Raw genomic sequence first — 16,260 nt, forward strand, 5'->3', positions numbered from 1 at the left:
TTCCCCAAAATGTAGCCTCGTTATCAATATTGAGTCATTCAGTCAAAAATATTGTGATACTTGATTTTCAAGCCCAATTTAATTCTATACCTTTGTGATAAAGGCTTTTGCAGTTCACATATTTCTCAGGCGATGCCTTCACTAAGATCTGGTGAAGGGTTTTTCCTGTATAAGTGCCTGTTGACACACTGGCACGGATGCACTCGCCTGGGTGATTCATAGAAGTGCTGAAGTAATGAACAGAACACCATCATGGGAGGGATAAAAAAAAGGAGAAAAACATTTGGTTTTTTTTCCTCTACCATTAATCATAAACCTAAAAGAGGGCGTAGACTAGACACGTTCTGCGAACTCAAACTAGACTCTCAAAGTGACTTTTTTTACTTTAGAGAGAAGAGCTAGCGTTTAACACAAAAATATATATTTTTTTCTTTACCTTTTTGGATATGGGTTAACATTATTACTCTCTCAGACAAGTCGGTCAGTGTGCATGTGCTCACGCATACAAACAACATACTGGGAGCCATTAGTCAAGCTGTCTTGATAATTAACGTTTCACTCTTTAGTTGCTGTTACATGTCTTCTCTTACAAGGAGCTCTGATAAGACGGTTGATTAGTATGAAGGGATTTTGGAGTGAACTTACGTTCCCTGTTTTGATTTCACACTCTTCTGAGTGACACTTCATAACGTCTTGATTTCATGTGCTCTAAAGGAACAAATTCTTGGACGGTGTGTGTGTTTGTGTAGGTGTGTGTGTGTGTGTGTGTGTGTGGGTCTGGGCAATAATTCAATACCATGGTAAATTGTCTTTCAATGGTATTGTATCAGGATATGATTTGGATATTGTAATAGCTTGATACACAATTTTGTTGCCTGTTGTGATAATAGCATTTTCCACATCGCCCAGCTCTGTGTGTGTGTGTGTGTGTGTGTGTGTGTGTGTGTGTGTGTGTGTGTGTGTGTGTGTGTGTGTGTGTGTGTTTTTCAGCTATAATCACGAGGACCAATTTTTTAAAAAACCCATAAGATAAAGCCGTTAGCCAGTCGTCACTTATATAAGAGTCTACTTTAGGGTTAGGACTTGGGTTTAGCGTTAAGGTTAGAATAAGGATTAGGTAAAGGTCAGGTTTAAGGTCTGGCATGTAGTTCTGTTAAGGTTGGGGGCTAGGCAATTAATGTAGTCAATGAGGGTCCTTGTAATTGGAGAAAAACAAACTGCGTGTGTGTATGTGTGTGTGTGTGTGTGTGTGTGTGTGTGTGTGTGTGTGTGTGTGTGTGCATGCACGTGCGTGTGTGTGTGCGCGCGCCAAAGAACCCATGAAAATAGCACTAAACTAAGATATACAGCAGGCTGTCAGCAGACTTTTTCCAGAGTAGCTGCAACCAAAATAGTGTGCAGATTTCTTTTTTGGTTTAGTTTTGATATATTTTCCAAGTAAAGAAAAAAAATCATTTTACCAGAAATGTTTAAAAAAAAACAACACTTTTGCTGTTGAACGTCTACTGCAGCACTTGTGTAGTGCAGTAATGTTGCATTTCAGCTGTATGAAGTGTCGGGCCATTTCTAATCTGTCAGCTCACCGTCCTGTGACTGTCATTGTGACCTTATTGTAAATGACCAACAAGAAGAAACTTGGCTTGATTATAATGCTGAGAGATCATCATGTGTACCTTGGAACCGGGAGGCCACAGAATGTGCTGAGTTTGCGCAAGTTTTTTTTTCTTTTCTTTTTAGAAAAACATGATGCTACAACTTTATATGTGGTGTCGGAAATATCCCTCCCTTTATCAACTGCTTGCGTTTCTGTGGACTGGCAGACATTCTCTGTCTTCCTTCCCTGATGATACAGCTGTTGAAGTAGAAAACTTTTGCGTTTGTTTTTTTTTTTTTTTGGTTTTGTGTGTTTTATAGGATTGACTTGATGCAGTTAATAGTGGCTTTGTTTGCCTTAGTTTGTGATCCAGGTGTAGGCCTGCTGAAGAGCTCTAATATCAATAAGTGTAATTTGTTTGTGATTTTCTTTTCTTTTCTTTTTTTTTTTACTTAGGGGCGGCATGGTGGCCCAGTGGTTAGCACTGTTGCCTCGAAGCAAGAAGGTCCTGGGTTCAAACCTCAGGCTGTCCCAGATCCTTTCTGTGTGGGAGTTTGCATGTTCTCCCCATGTCTGCGTGGGTTTCCTCTGGGTGCTCTGGTTTCCTCCCACCATCAAAAAGACATGTGTTAGGGTTAATACTCCTGTCTGTGCCCCTGACCAAGGCAATGGAAAGAAGATCTGGAGTTGGTTCCCGGGCACTGCAGCTGCCCACTGCTCCTATACAATAGGATGATGGGTTAAATGCAGAGAACAAATTCATTGTAAGAATACAATGACAAAATAAAGTGGCTTTCTAGTGTTTCCAATTTTGTTCATCAGCCTGTTGTTATGCACTGGTCTGTGTTTGTCAGTGTAAGAATACATTCTTGCGAACTTTTAAGGCATGCATACACACAGGGCATCTTTTTGACTATGGTTAGATAAGACTATGGTTAGATAAGATCTCAGAGTGATGGAAGATCCCACTTTAGGAAATTATAAACAAAGACAACTTCTTTTCTCCCCAAATTGATCGCAGCAAAGCATTTATGACCTTTCTCTCCTCATTCATGCTTTTCTGACTGAATTTTTGCCTACATTCACATTTTGGTTCTGCTTCCTTCCCCTTACCCGCTGTGTGTTTTGTTTCCCCTCATATGCAAATGTCAGCTCGCCTCTTTTTCTTCCTTAGTCAGCATTATATGTAAGCTACATGCAACGTTAAAGTCAGAAGTCTTCAGAACCTGTTTTGTTTTAACCGATGACACAGCATGTTGACTATAAATATTCAAAGAGGCTGAGAACAGAAGGGGTAGCAGATGAAAAGTGCTGACAGTTTTTGCCATTTGACATTCCAACAGGAAACCTTTCTAACCATCGCCAGTCATTGTGAGGACCTCATGGAGGCCGTTCGTTTTTCTAAGCAGTTCAAATTCAAGATGGTTTCTCTTTTTTCTCTGGATGAAATAGCTCAGTCATATTCACTAGCTCATCTCATCAGCATGGACACACAAGCCAAAACTTGAATATTGACCCCAGATGAAACAGAGACTATGAAGGAATGGGGATCATTTTCATCTTGTATTCTGTCAGGAATACATGATGAAAATAATGTATCCAAAAACGCTGTATCCAAGCTCTTACGGTCCGATTAGATGACATTCAACGTGCTGCAAACTTTGGCGATTTGATGTATATATATATATATATATATATATATATGTATCCGAAAGAAAAGGGCCAGTTGGGTAGGATTTTATGAGGGAGATCGATTTGGCTGACAGCCAATCATGACCGAGCATTTTTAGAAGATTGTGTACACTGATATGCTATTGGCTAGTTTCAGTTTGGTGGTAAACGATCACTCATCTTGTCTCAATCACACTCCCATTCATTTTTTGTTTTGTTTTTGATTCCCCCCCCCCCTTTTTCTTCCAATTGTACTTGGCCAATTACCCTACTCTTCCGAGCTGTCCTGGTCGCTGCTCCACCCCGTCTGCCGATCCGGGGAGGGCTGCAGACTACCACATCAATCAATCAATCAAGTTGATACATGTGAAGTCGCCAGCCACTTCTTTTCACCTGACAGTGAGGAGTTTCGCCAGGAGGAGGACGTAGTGCGTGGAAGGATCACGCTATTCTCTCCAGTTCCCCCTCCCCCCTGAGCAGGCACTCTGACCGATAAGAGGAGGCGCTAGTATAGTGACTAGGACACATACCCACGTCCGACTTCCCACCCGCAGATACAGCCAGTTGTGTCTGTAGGGATGCTTGACCAAGCCAACACGTGGATTCAAATCAGCGATCCCCATGTTGGTAGGGAATGGAATAGACCGCCACGCCACCCGCATGCCCTAAAACCCAGTGTTAGATAGATGAATAAGTGTTAAATGCAGATGAGAGGTAACAAGAATGAAAATGCATTTTTCTTTTCCTTCCAGTTCCAAATATTGATGGAATATGTATGCTGAATGCAATATTAATACATGGCAATGGTTATTTTACTTAAACATACATCCACAATGGTATTATGTGGATTCCTTGATGACACTAAAACCCCCATTAGTTTTAGGTGTAGGGAGATCCAGAGACCTGGAATCTGTACTCCAGGGAAGGTGGCAAGGATGAAAAATTAAAGGGAAAGTAATTTTATTTGACATTGTATTCTTATAGCGAATTGTATTCCATCCATTACATCCATTATCCAAACTGTTTATCCTGCTGTCAGGGCCGCACGGAGCCTATCCCAGCAGTCATTGGGCGGCAGGCGGGGAGACACCCTGGACAGGCTGCCAGACCATCACAGAATTGTATTCTTACAATGAATTTGTTCTCTGCATTTAACCCATCCTATTGTATAGGAGCAGTGGGCAGCTGCAGTGCCCGGGGACCAACTCTAGTTCTTTCTATTGCCTTGGTCAGGGGCACAGACAGGAATATTAACCCTAACATGCATGTCTTTTTGATGGAGGGAGGAAACGGAACACCCAGAGGAAACCCACGCAGACATGGGGAGAACATGCTAACAGGATAAAGATAATATCCCTAAGCAGATCAACATTCAATTAAACACCATATTTTTCTTAACATAGTTAAAGGGTAATATAATGCACAGTTTCATCTTTTCTCTGCCAAGAGCGTACTTGTGAAAAATCCCGATTTGTAAGGTGGAGTGTGAGGTCAGCATGTGTCTCTAAAACCAGGAGCATGGCGATGCACCTCTGGCTTTGACAGTTTGTAATCTGTTTTTTTAGATTCTGCCCACTGACATTAGACTATCTCAACATCTTTGGTAATTCATTTGGTAACCCAGTTAGGTTGGGGCTGATAATGCAGCAGGGGGTGTAGATTTAAACTGGAAGAAATCAGCACGACTACTTTATTTTTTCTCCTCCCCATGGAAAATGATTTGGTGATGTCCTATTGTCCAAAGTTGAAATTATTATCTGCGTTGATACGTTTCAGATAGAAGAACATGTAGACACACATGCTGCTCAACATGTGATTTAAGGGTTTGATTATAGTTTAAGTATACTGTAGTTTGAAATTGGACACTGCAAGGTGGTGACAGGGAAGAACATAGCAAGGCAGCATCAGACGGTGGTCTATAGGATAACTTTGGAGATCAAGAAGAGGAAGAGAGTGAAGGCAGATCCAAGGATCAAATGGAAATTGAAGAAGGAAGGCTGTTATATGGAGTTCAGGGATGAATTAAGACAGGCACTATGTGGTAGTGAGGAGTTGCTGGATGGCTGAGCAACTACAGCAGAAATTGTGTGGGAGACAGCTAGGAACGTACTTGGTATGTCATCTGGACAGAGGAAGGAAGACAAGGAGACTTGGTGGTGGAATGAGGAAGTACATGAAAGTATAAGGAGGGAGAGGCTGGCAAAGAAGAAGTGGGGTAGTCAGAGAGATGAAGAAAGTAGACAGGAGTACAAGCAGATGTGGTGTAAGGCAAAGAGAGAGGTGGCGAAGGCAAAGGAAAAGGTGTATGGTGAGTTGTATGAGAGGTTGGGCACTAAGGAAGTCAAGTCAAGTCAATTTTATTTGTATAGACCAATATCATAAATTTCAAATTTGCCTCAAGGGGCTTTACAGCAACACAACAACCTGTCCTTAGACCCTCGCATCGGATAAGGGACAACTCCCAAAAAAAACAAAACCCTTTAACAGGGAGAAAAAATAGGAAGAAACCTCAGGGAGAGCAACAGAGGAGGGATCTCTCTCCCAAGACGGACAGACGTGCAATGGATGTTGTGTTTACACAGTTTACAGAATACAACACTGAAAGAGGATAATAGAATTATAACGGAATATGGTGAAGAATATGGTGAAAGAAGGAAAAAAGGACTTGTACCGATTAGCTAGACAGAGGGACCAAGCTGGGAAGGATGCACAGCAGGTTAGGGTGATGAAGGATAGAGATGGAAATGTGCTGACAAGCGAGGAGAGTTTGTAGAGAAGGTGGAAGGAGTACTTTGAGGGGCTGATGAATGAAGAAAATTAGAGGGTTGGATGATGTGGGCATAGTGATTCAGGAAGTGTGGTGGATTAGCAAGGATGAAGTGAGGGCAGCTATGAAGACGATTAAGAGTGGAAAATCAGTTGGTCCAGATGACATACCTGTGGAGGCATGGAGGTATTTTGGAGAGATGGCAGTGGAGTTTTTAACTAGGTTGTTTAACAGTATCTTGGAAAGTGAGAGGATGCCTGAGGAATGGAGAAGAAGTGTACTGGTACTGATTTTCAAGAAGAATAAGGGCAATGTGTAGAACTGTAGTAACTACAGAGGTATAAAGTTGACCAGCCACAGCATGAAGATATGGTAAAGAGTAGTGGAAGCTAGTTTAGGGGAGAGGTGATGATTAGTGAGTAGCAGTATGGTTTCATGCCACGAAAGAGCACCACAGATACGGTGTTTGCTTTGAGAGTGTTGATGGAGAAGTATAGAGAAAGTCAGACAGAATTACATTGTGCCTTTATGGATTTAGAGAAAGCATATGACAGGGTGCCGATAGAGGAGGTGTAGTATTGTATGAGGAAGTCGGGAGTGGCAGAGAAGTATGGAAGAGTGGTGCAGGGTATGAATGAGGGCAGTGTGACAGTGGTGAGGTGTGCAGTAGGAATGATGGATGGGCTGAAGGTGGAGGTGGGATTACATCAAGGATCAGCTCTGAGCCCTTTCGTGTTTGCAATGGTGATGGACAGGTTGACAGACGAGATCAGGCAGGAGTCTTCGTGGACTATGATGTTTTGTTTTTGTTTTGTTTTTTGATATTGTGAGCTGTAGTGAGAGTAGGGAGCAGGTTGAGTAGAGCCTGCAGAGGTGGAGGTATGTACTGGAAAGAAGAGGAATGAAAGTCAGTAGGAGCAAGACAGAATATGAACGAGAGGGAGGACGGCGGAATGGTGAGGATACAAGGAGTAGAGGTGGCAAAGGTGGCTGAGTTTAAATACTTGGGGTCAACTGTACAAAGTAATGGGGAGTGCGGAAGAGAGGTAAAGAAGAGAGTGCAGACAGGGTGGAGTGGATGGAGAAGAGTGGCAGGAGTGATTTGTGACAGAAGGGTACCAGCAAGAGTGAAAGGGAAGGTTTACAAGATGGTAGTGAAACCAGTTATGTTGTATGGCTTGGAGACGGTGACACTGATGAAAAGACAGGAGGAGCTGGAGGTGGCAGAGCTGAAGATGCTAAGATTTTCGTTGGGAGTGATGAAGAAGGACAGGATTAGGAATGCGTATATTAAATCAAGTCAAGTCAATTTTATTTGTATATAGCCCAAAATCACAAATTACTAATTTGCTTCAGGGGGCTTTACAGCAACACAACATCCTGTCCTTAGACCCTTGCATCAGATAAGAAACAACTATAAAAAAAAAAAACCTTTAACGGGGAGAAAAATTAGGAATAAACCTCTAATATATTAGAGGGACAGCTCAGGTTGGACGGTTTGGAGACAAAGCAAGAGAGGTGAGATTGAGATGTTTTGGCCATGTGTGGAGGAGAGATGCTGGGTATATTGGGAGAAGGGAGGCTGAAGATGGAGCTGCCAGGCAAGAGGAGAAGAGGAAGGCCAAAAAGGAGGTTTATGTATGTGAGGGAGGACATGCAGGTGGTTGGCGTGACAGAGGAAGATGCAGAGGACAGGAAGAGATGGAAATGGATGATCTGCTGTGGTGACCCCTAACAGGAGCAGCCAAAAGAGGAAGAAGAAGATTATAGTATAAGTATCAAACCAAACAAGTTAAGAAATCATGAGGCATTTGACCAAGAAAAATGTTTTTGCTTTAGCTTTACGGCATTGGTCTTAAATATACTCGCATATTTGTATTGTTGATTCCAACTGTTTGTGGTGTTCAGGAGTAATGGAAGATAGCTCCTGTCAAAACAGAAATGGGGAGTCACAGGCAAAGAATGAAACATTCCCCATATCAGCCTAACTCCCTGCCTACATTATGTTCCACACAATGCAAAAAACAGCTCTTTTGATAGAGAAATGGGCTTTAGGCTTTTCGATTCCCCCTGAAAATCAATTACTGAACTGAGACTCGCTTATAAACATTGGGAATCCACTGCACGCTTCATTTGTTTAGTCCTAATGAAAGGAGTGCCAGACTGAGCAAACACTCAGCAGTGCAACTAGTTGAATACTGATTGATTGATTTTTTTTTTCTTTTTCCATTCTGTTTGCTTGGAGGAGATGTTGTGGAAAATCAAAACTGAAACTCATGCTCGAGCAAAGAAATTTTTTTTCTCACTATATTTCATTCTCACCAATTTTTGCCTTGATCTTTCAATGGAAATTGTAAGCTTGCTACCCTGGGTGCCTCATGAAAAATTACAGAATTTTTTTTTTCTTCTCTTGTGTGGGTAGAATGTGGATTTGATAAAGACTACAGATGATTTATAATGGATAAAAGCGGGAAGAATGAAAGGAATGTTTGGGATGGAGCATTCAGAGGTGCATTTGGGAGACGGCGTGAATACAGAGAGAACTCGTGGGCTAGCGAAGTTGTGATGTATTTTAACCTGACTTTTTTGTTTCTGGTGTTCTTTCCATGAACTGTCCAAACAGACCAATGCAGGCCTTTGAGGTTCTGTCTCTTTGTACCGTTTCAGACCTTTACAGAGTAAACTTTTCTTCTCACATTTTAATCTGTCTCCTTTCTCTCCCAAAGGCCTATAATATCCATGTCAATGGTGTGCTGCACTGTCGAGTGCGCTACAGTCAACTCCTTGGCCTTCATGAACAGGTAAGCATAATCGATTATAAAAAAAAAAAATCTTTCTTAAAGCTTTTTTTTTAAAACGTCTCATCAGACTTGATGAAGGGAGGTAAGAATTGGTGTAACATGGTCAAATTTTCTAGTTTTAGTTAGTATTCTAGCTGCAGCATTTTGAACCATCTCATGACTTTTAGTACTAGCATGTGGCAGACCTGAAAACAGAACAGAGGTGCATGATATGCAAATCATGAATATTTTTTGTGGTTACTCATTTTAATGGTTAATGTCCGCATAGCGTTTTACAGCATTTTACGACTTCACCACAGCTGCGAAATGCAAATGGCCGGAGGCAGTGAAGCAGCAGCAGCAGCAGTTTTTTTTCTTCTTTTTTTTTAAGTATGCAGATATGGCAGCTCAAGCCCATAGAAGAGCTTTACCAACAGATACTACAAGATTAAAACTTTTTTTTCTTTTTTCTATGTCTGGCCATGGGGAAGTTGCTGACACAGCAATGCTGGTTTCAGAATTTCATTTCAAATGAGCTTCTGGTCTCTGGGGTATTCAAACGCATTTGAATTTACCCTCTATCAACCACAGGTGTTAGCAAGTTAAAAATTATAATCTTCAGGATTGTGTCTTTGAAAGACTAGAATGGTTTGTATGAAGTTGGGTGGTGTCTAGCAATGTATTTTGTGGTATAGATATATATATATTTTTTTGAGATTGTCTCAAATTTCATTGAGCCAATATTGCTTGGCCCAGTTTCTGTTTATTGTACCGACCAGTGTGCTTTAATGTTAAGGCAGCACCTGTTTGACCTTTCTCTGAGCTCCGTAATTAATTTTATACCTCGTATCATGTTGAATCATCACCACAATAGCCTTAGGAATATTGCTCTCACTATCTCCTGTGTTCAAACTGGTACACATAAACAGTGTGCGAACTATAACATGGCTTTCGGGGAGCTGACTTTTTTTTTTTTTTTTTTACCTGGACTGACTGTGACTCTTGTTGCAAAGAAACATTCATAGCTGCAAGCATGTAGTCCTGCTTGGTTTATGTCAGCACATCTGATAATCAGTTAATGACCACGTCAAACCTCCACACATGTAGCAAAACCAAACATCACAGTATGATAAAATACGGCCAACTAAAGCAGGGCACAGTATACTCTGCAGAGTCATGTACTGTATTCTGTAGTTTATTAGCACAAATAAGACACGGCTAGGTCAAATAGCAAAAGACAAATGTATGAGAATTAAATGGAGAAAAAAAAAGAGCACGCCAGGCTGCCTACAAGGGAGTGAGCCCTCATCAACAACGATTAAAATTACCCATCACATACAGATGAGCACAATAATTTCTTGGTACAATTAAGACATCAAATGCGAGGATCACGTATCAACAAGTCAGCCCATTATAACACACGCATTAATGAGCATTGTAAATACCAACAAAAATAGGCCTGGCTGCATACAAGGGATCCAGTCCTTATTAACACCCATCACATACAATACAGTGCTAACAGTGAATCATACAAGTCAATTTATTTGTGTAGCCCAATATCACAAATTATAAATTTGCCTCAGGGGGCTTTACAGCAATACAACATCCTGTCCTTAGACCCTCGCATCGGATAAGGAACAACTCCCTAAAAAAACCCTTTAACAGGGAGAAACCTCAGGGAGAGCAACAGAGAGGGATCTCTCTCCCAAGACGGACGGACGTGCAATGGATGTTATGTGTACAGAATAAAACACCATTTACATAATGAAAGAAGAATGAAATGCATGCCTGTGTCTTTCTTAAAGTGAATTAGTGATGAATCACCCTCATGCATAAATAATATATCATAAATACTCTTAATTTTGCACGTGATCCATGATGATGAAAATACAGAAAAATAGAAATGCAAGGCAAAAAAATAGCATATTGTCAATATTTTAGAGACCCCCCCCCAAAAAAAAAAATTCACGAATTGTCTTTTCAGGGGAGCTCATGTCTTAGTAAGAGAAACCAAGCTCCCCCTGGCTCCCCTGTAGTTCACACCCTGCATATAACACGCAGCTCTGTAGAGGAGACTGTTGGAGGGAGATGGAGTGAAAAAATCGTCTTGGCCCTTTCAGCTTTCTCGTACTTCACTTGCTGAGAAAGTGAACTTTGTTGCTGTGGCTTGTGTTGCCCAAGGCTAGAATTTCTGCTTCTTCGCCCGTGTGGAACTTCCCACACAGTGATTGCGGCCGTCTCCGCTTTATAGTCAGCACATTTTTGAATTTATATAAAGCAACCCAACGTGTCTTTTTTATTTTTGTTAATGCATAAGTAGACAATGAAATAACTTCTTCCTGAAGTCACTGAATGCGCAATTCTTTTTTTATATTGTTTTGGATGTGAGTGCAGGACACATCGATTGCGATCTAGGAGTGAGGACATTGAAGGATTAAGGCCCCTGAGGATGTTAAAGTGTAAATTCAAGTGATCGCACACACTGCTTCCCTTACGGAAGTGCCCATTCATATGTGTTGGTAAAAAAGTGAAGGAAGGAAGAGAGAGACCTGGATATATTGGTCCTCACGGTGACATTATCCAGTCTGACGGATGCTGTTGCCTGGCAACAGGGCATGGAGAAGACAGACAGCCGTGTCTGAACAGTAGCCTCGCAGGAGACCCCCCACACACGCTGGTGATGAAGGGACACTTAGTTCATCTGGTTTTTACAGTCAAAATGTGAACAAATAATTGTTTTTCTTGTCTGTAAGTCATCATTAACATATTTTTGTTTTCTAGCAACTTCGGCACTTTCAAAGCCACGGCAAAAACATATCATCTGCTAGCTTCCAGGGTCTGCTGAAAGTCAGAAAATGTTCTGATCGGGGTTAATCTTCCAGAAGCAGTGTTTATTTTTTTTCTTAATTTTTTCAGCTCCGTAGAGACTGATGCATCTGTAACACTGCTACCAGAGCTGATTTGTATGCATGAGCAATGCTGGCAGCAATCCATTGGAAATACCAAAGGGCATTACGTGGAGGTGAAAATCACCTCCTCCCTTTAATAAGCACTGTGTCTTGTCTTTATCATACGCTTGGGGCCTGAGTCTACTCTGGTGTGTTAAAAAAACAAACGCACGCCATCGAGCATTTTGACAGGTGACTTTTAAGGCAAAAAGAGTTCGCACGATGCGTTTTTCATGTACACTTTCTTTGCCTATTATAGCATTTAAAGGATCAAAACAAAATGTAATTTAACAACTGATTTATGTTTGGTATGAAATTACCAAGGTTCAAAGTTGCCAACCTTGAATAGAAAATTAGTTTTTATAGGAACGAATGAGTCAAGGAGGCTGGATGACAAAGTAAACTTGGAAAGGCTTGACGGTTAACGCTCCAGATGTGTCTGCGTGGAAAGTCTTCCAGCCCTTTGCAGTAATAAGGCTTAAAATAAAGTTGTGATTCATCTTCATGTGCATGACTGTACTGAAAAACGTAGATTTACAACTCTTTAATTCAAGAAACCCTACTAGTCTTTCACTGCAGTCCGCCCTTGAATTCCGTTCAGGTCGAGATGACCCATTTTGAATAACAGCTATTAACCATGAACATAATAGAGATGACGATAATATTTATGGGGTATTTTAGATAAAATTTCCAGTTGGCCTGGATTAATATGTCTGGCAAATGGTACATCCATTGCTATTGCTAACAGATTTTGGTGGCCATTAATACAAACCATACTCATATAACTCTTCCATCTTCTTGTTTACATGTTTTCTTGTACAAAAATACCCCCCAAACAAAAATAAAAACAATTAAATTTTGTTCCAGCGACACGGTGGCACAGTGGTTAGCGCAGTCGCCTCACAGCAAGAAGGTCCTGGGTTTGAACCCCGGGGTTGTCCAACCTTGGGGGTCATCCCAGGTCTTCCTGTGTGTGGAGTTTGCATGTTCTCCCACAGTCCAAAGACATGTAGGTCAGGTGAATCGGCCATACTAAGTTGTCCCTTGAGGTGAATGCGTCAGCCCTGTGATGGACTGGCGGCCTGTCCAGGGTGTCTCCCTGCCTGCCGCCCAATGACTGCTGGGATAGGCTCCAGCATCCCATGAAGCCAGTTGGGATAAGCAGCTTGGATAATGGAATGGAATGGAAATGTTGTTCTTCACATTACTTCTTGGTTCACTGTTGCAACACAAAGGACAGTATAGGTGTTCTGTTGTCATAACATATCATAAATTCCCAGTTTAGCACCACGACTGTTCTCCTGTGTTGACAGATAAAGAAGGAGTATGGCAGCAATGTGGTGCCTGCTTTCCCTCCAAAGAAGATTTTCACGCTAACTCCTGCCGAGGTAGAGCAGAGAAGAGAACAGCTGGAGAAATACATGCAAGCTGGTAAGTTATTAATGTTTAATAGACTGTCACAGGTGGCTTGTATTGCATTTCAATTCAATTCTGAAAAGCAATAAAACTCTGAGGAAATGCCTTGTGTGGGTTTGTGTGCGTGTGTGTGTTTATTTTTATTTGATAGTGTTACAGTTCTGAGATAGATTTGAAGTCTTATCTTTTCGGTGATGCAATGCAGATGAGCTGTATAACATTTTTTTTCTCCTTTTTTTAATCTGGAGAATCTTTGTTTACTTGGTTACAAGAACATGCTCACTTTATGTCTGCGTGGCAGTGCAACACAATTAGCTGAATTTGTGCCTCCCCAAGAAACCAAAAATTGCTAAGTGTCAATCATGAGCCCATGCAGGCATAAACTGGTCTTTTCAGGCCACATAAAAGCTATGTATGTCTGACTCAGGGCACTGCTGATCCGAGCACAAAGCATGTGTGGACTTGGGGCCACAGGCCTCTGGAGGGAGTATGATGACACACCTGAAGTTAGACGTTCTCCCTGCTCAGTACTTGGACTTATTCCCTGGTGGTCATGGTAGTATACCACAGTTTGGGATACTCTAATGGTAGTGTGCCACATCCAGGCAAACGCCAGGTTTTTTCTGCTGAACAAAAGTTTCAGAAGTCGGTTATATTCCTGAATATTTTAACCCACAATAACTCCCGGATACAGAACAAGTGCCTGTTGATGTTCTGGAAGTGCTTGGTGTTGTGCAACTTGTATATCCAGTTCAAGGCCCACAGAGGAACTGGTATGCCAAATCAAGAGGCTCCAGCCTGCTGCCTCAGGTTTTCCAAACAAGTCAAGGGTGAACTTTGGCCATGCACGCAAAGTGAATGGAGGAGAACTGGCAGCAACGCTGAGGGTTTGTTTTAATCCACTCGAGCACTGGCAGTTACAGCAGAACAAGGAATCGTTGTTGGAGCGCGTATTTGCTCATAGTTTTGGGAGCACACACACAGTGTTCTTGGCTGGACGTTGGCTTAGTTACATCATGGCTTTAACATGGTTATGGAAAATTAACAACTTCAGACACAACCTGCTCTGAGGGAGAGGACTTACTGGGTCTTAGCATCCGCAATGACTGTCTTATGTGCCTGTTTTTGAGCACATAACAATGAAATATCATGTATACTGAATACCTACGAGAGTCTGAATTTTTGAACTCATAGTGTTGGTAAACTAATCTTTATCAAAAGAGTTTATTGTGCTTTAGGTACACTTAGTCATATTGAAGACGTAGGTCATAGAACAATGAGTTAACTGTACTGGGCGATGTTGCACAATGAACACAGTTAATTTCGCCACAGAACAAGTTAAGGTTACACAGGTCGAGTTGGTCTTCTGTCAATTTAATTTTCTATTTACCAAATGGGGAGACTTACTTTGAGTCGTCCTGTTAACATTACGTAGCAGATACTTAACAGAAACCGAACAAAACATCCGATGAGTTGCAAGACATCTTTTCGTGAAGTGCATAAGGTTTGATAGTTTCTGTGTTAAGATAAATTGCCAACTTACTGCTTCCAAGCAATTGTAATAACCATTAAAAAAATCAAGATACATGATATGAAAATGAATCTAAAGAGGGTTATCTTAATACATCATTTGCATTTGCAAAAAAGCGTCCCCAGCTAATTGGCGATTTGTTGGTGCCAAAGCCAAGTATATCATTCTCAACTCCCTTTTTGCTTGTTCCGGTCCACTGGACAATGGGAGATGACTAATATATTGCAACTTCATTTCTCATTAGTTCCCGTTATTGCATTCATTTTTGTCATCATGTTCCTGTTTTGGATTAACGTCTTATACATTGTCTTCCCCACTTCTTTACAGTGCGTCAGGACCCGCTGCTTGGAGCCAGTGAGCTATTCAACAGTTTTTTAAGGAAAGCCCAGCAGGTTGGTTGTTTTTATTTTTTGTTTTTGTTTTTTCAAATTTTTTTCTTTCTTTTTTTTTGTCAGTCTGTTTTCTGTTGCGTCAACATGGGCATCAGGCCCGTGTGGCAGCAGGATCCATTTCTCAAGCCAAAAGGCTGATGCAGTAATTGCTGGCAGGCGGGGAATTACTCTCTGCAGCACTGTAACTTGTCGGGTGAAATGGTTGTAATGGGAGGTTTGTCAGGGACATTGCTGGCACACTTTTCTCAACCACTTCGATGTGTGACAGAGAAACAGGTTGCGGTATGGTGTGCATACTCCGTTTGTTTGACCTTCTGTGTCAGGGTATTTGGAAAAGTGAGAGTCACAGCTTTTAGTCTTGAGTGCAGGCATGAAAAGATTATAAAGATAATAGTAAAACATTTTTTATATGGGCACCTTTCAGAGCACTCAAGGACACTGTACAAAAAACTCAGTTAAAAACAAGCAGCACCGTGTCACTGTGTCAGACAGCATAAAATCAAACAAAGTAGGGGTATACAATGATAAATTAATACAACAGATAGGTATGAAATCATCATCTGTGCAAAACTCAATGTGGATGCGACCATTAAAGTCTGGATTATGGGGGGCGTCCGGGTGGCATGGCAGTCTATTCCATTGCCTGCCAATGAGGGGATCGCCGTTTCAAGTTTCTGTGTTACCTCCAGCTTGGTCGGGCGTCCCTACAGGCACAATTGGCCGTGTCTGTGGGTGGGAAGCCAGATGTGGGCATGTGTCCTGGTCACTGCACTAGCACCTCCTCTGGTCGGTTGGGGCGCCTGTTCAGGGGGGAGGGGGAACTGGGGGGGAAAGCATGATCCTCCCACGTGCTATGTCCCCCTGGCGAAACTTCTCACTGTCAGGCGCAAAGAAGCAGCTGGCGACTCCACATGTATGTGAGGAGGCATGTGGTGGTCTGCAGCCCTCCCCGGATCGGCAGAGGGGGTGGAGCAGTGACTGGGATGGCTCAGAAGAGTGGGGTAATTGGCTGGATACAATTGGGGAGAAAAGGGGGGAGAAAAAAACAAAAGAAGCATCACTGTATCAGACAGCATACAATCAAAACAAAGCAGGGGTATACAATAATAAGTTAATACAACAAATTGGTATGAAATCATCATCTGTACAAAACTCAATGTG

The 16,260-nt window shown here is 41.8% G+C and overlaps 1 protein-coding gene across 1 annotated transcript in view; it reads left to right on the forward strand.

Moving 5' to 3' along the window:
• Positions 1–16,260, forward strand: part of snx17 (sorting nexin 17) — a 41,069-nt gene that overhangs the window by 1,627 nt on the left and 23,182 nt on the right. The window contains exons 2-4 of the mRNA XM_056294662.1: positions 8,759–8,833; positions 13,074–13,191; positions 15,035–15,099. Coding sequence (XP_056150637.1) covers positions 8,759–8,833; positions 13,074–13,191; positions 15,035–15,099 — 258 coding nt within the window. The remainder of the gene's footprint in view (positions 1–8,758; positions 8,834–13,073; positions 13,192–15,034; positions 15,100–16,260) is intronic.

This window comes from Lampris incognitus, chromosome 15 (assembly GCF_029633865.1).
Source record: "Lampris incognitus isolate fLamInc1 chromosome 15, fLamInc1.hap2, whole genome shotgun sequence".
Taxonomy (NCBI): Eukaryota; Metazoa; Chordata; class Actinopteri; order Lampriformes; family Lampridae; genus Lampris; species Lampris incognitus.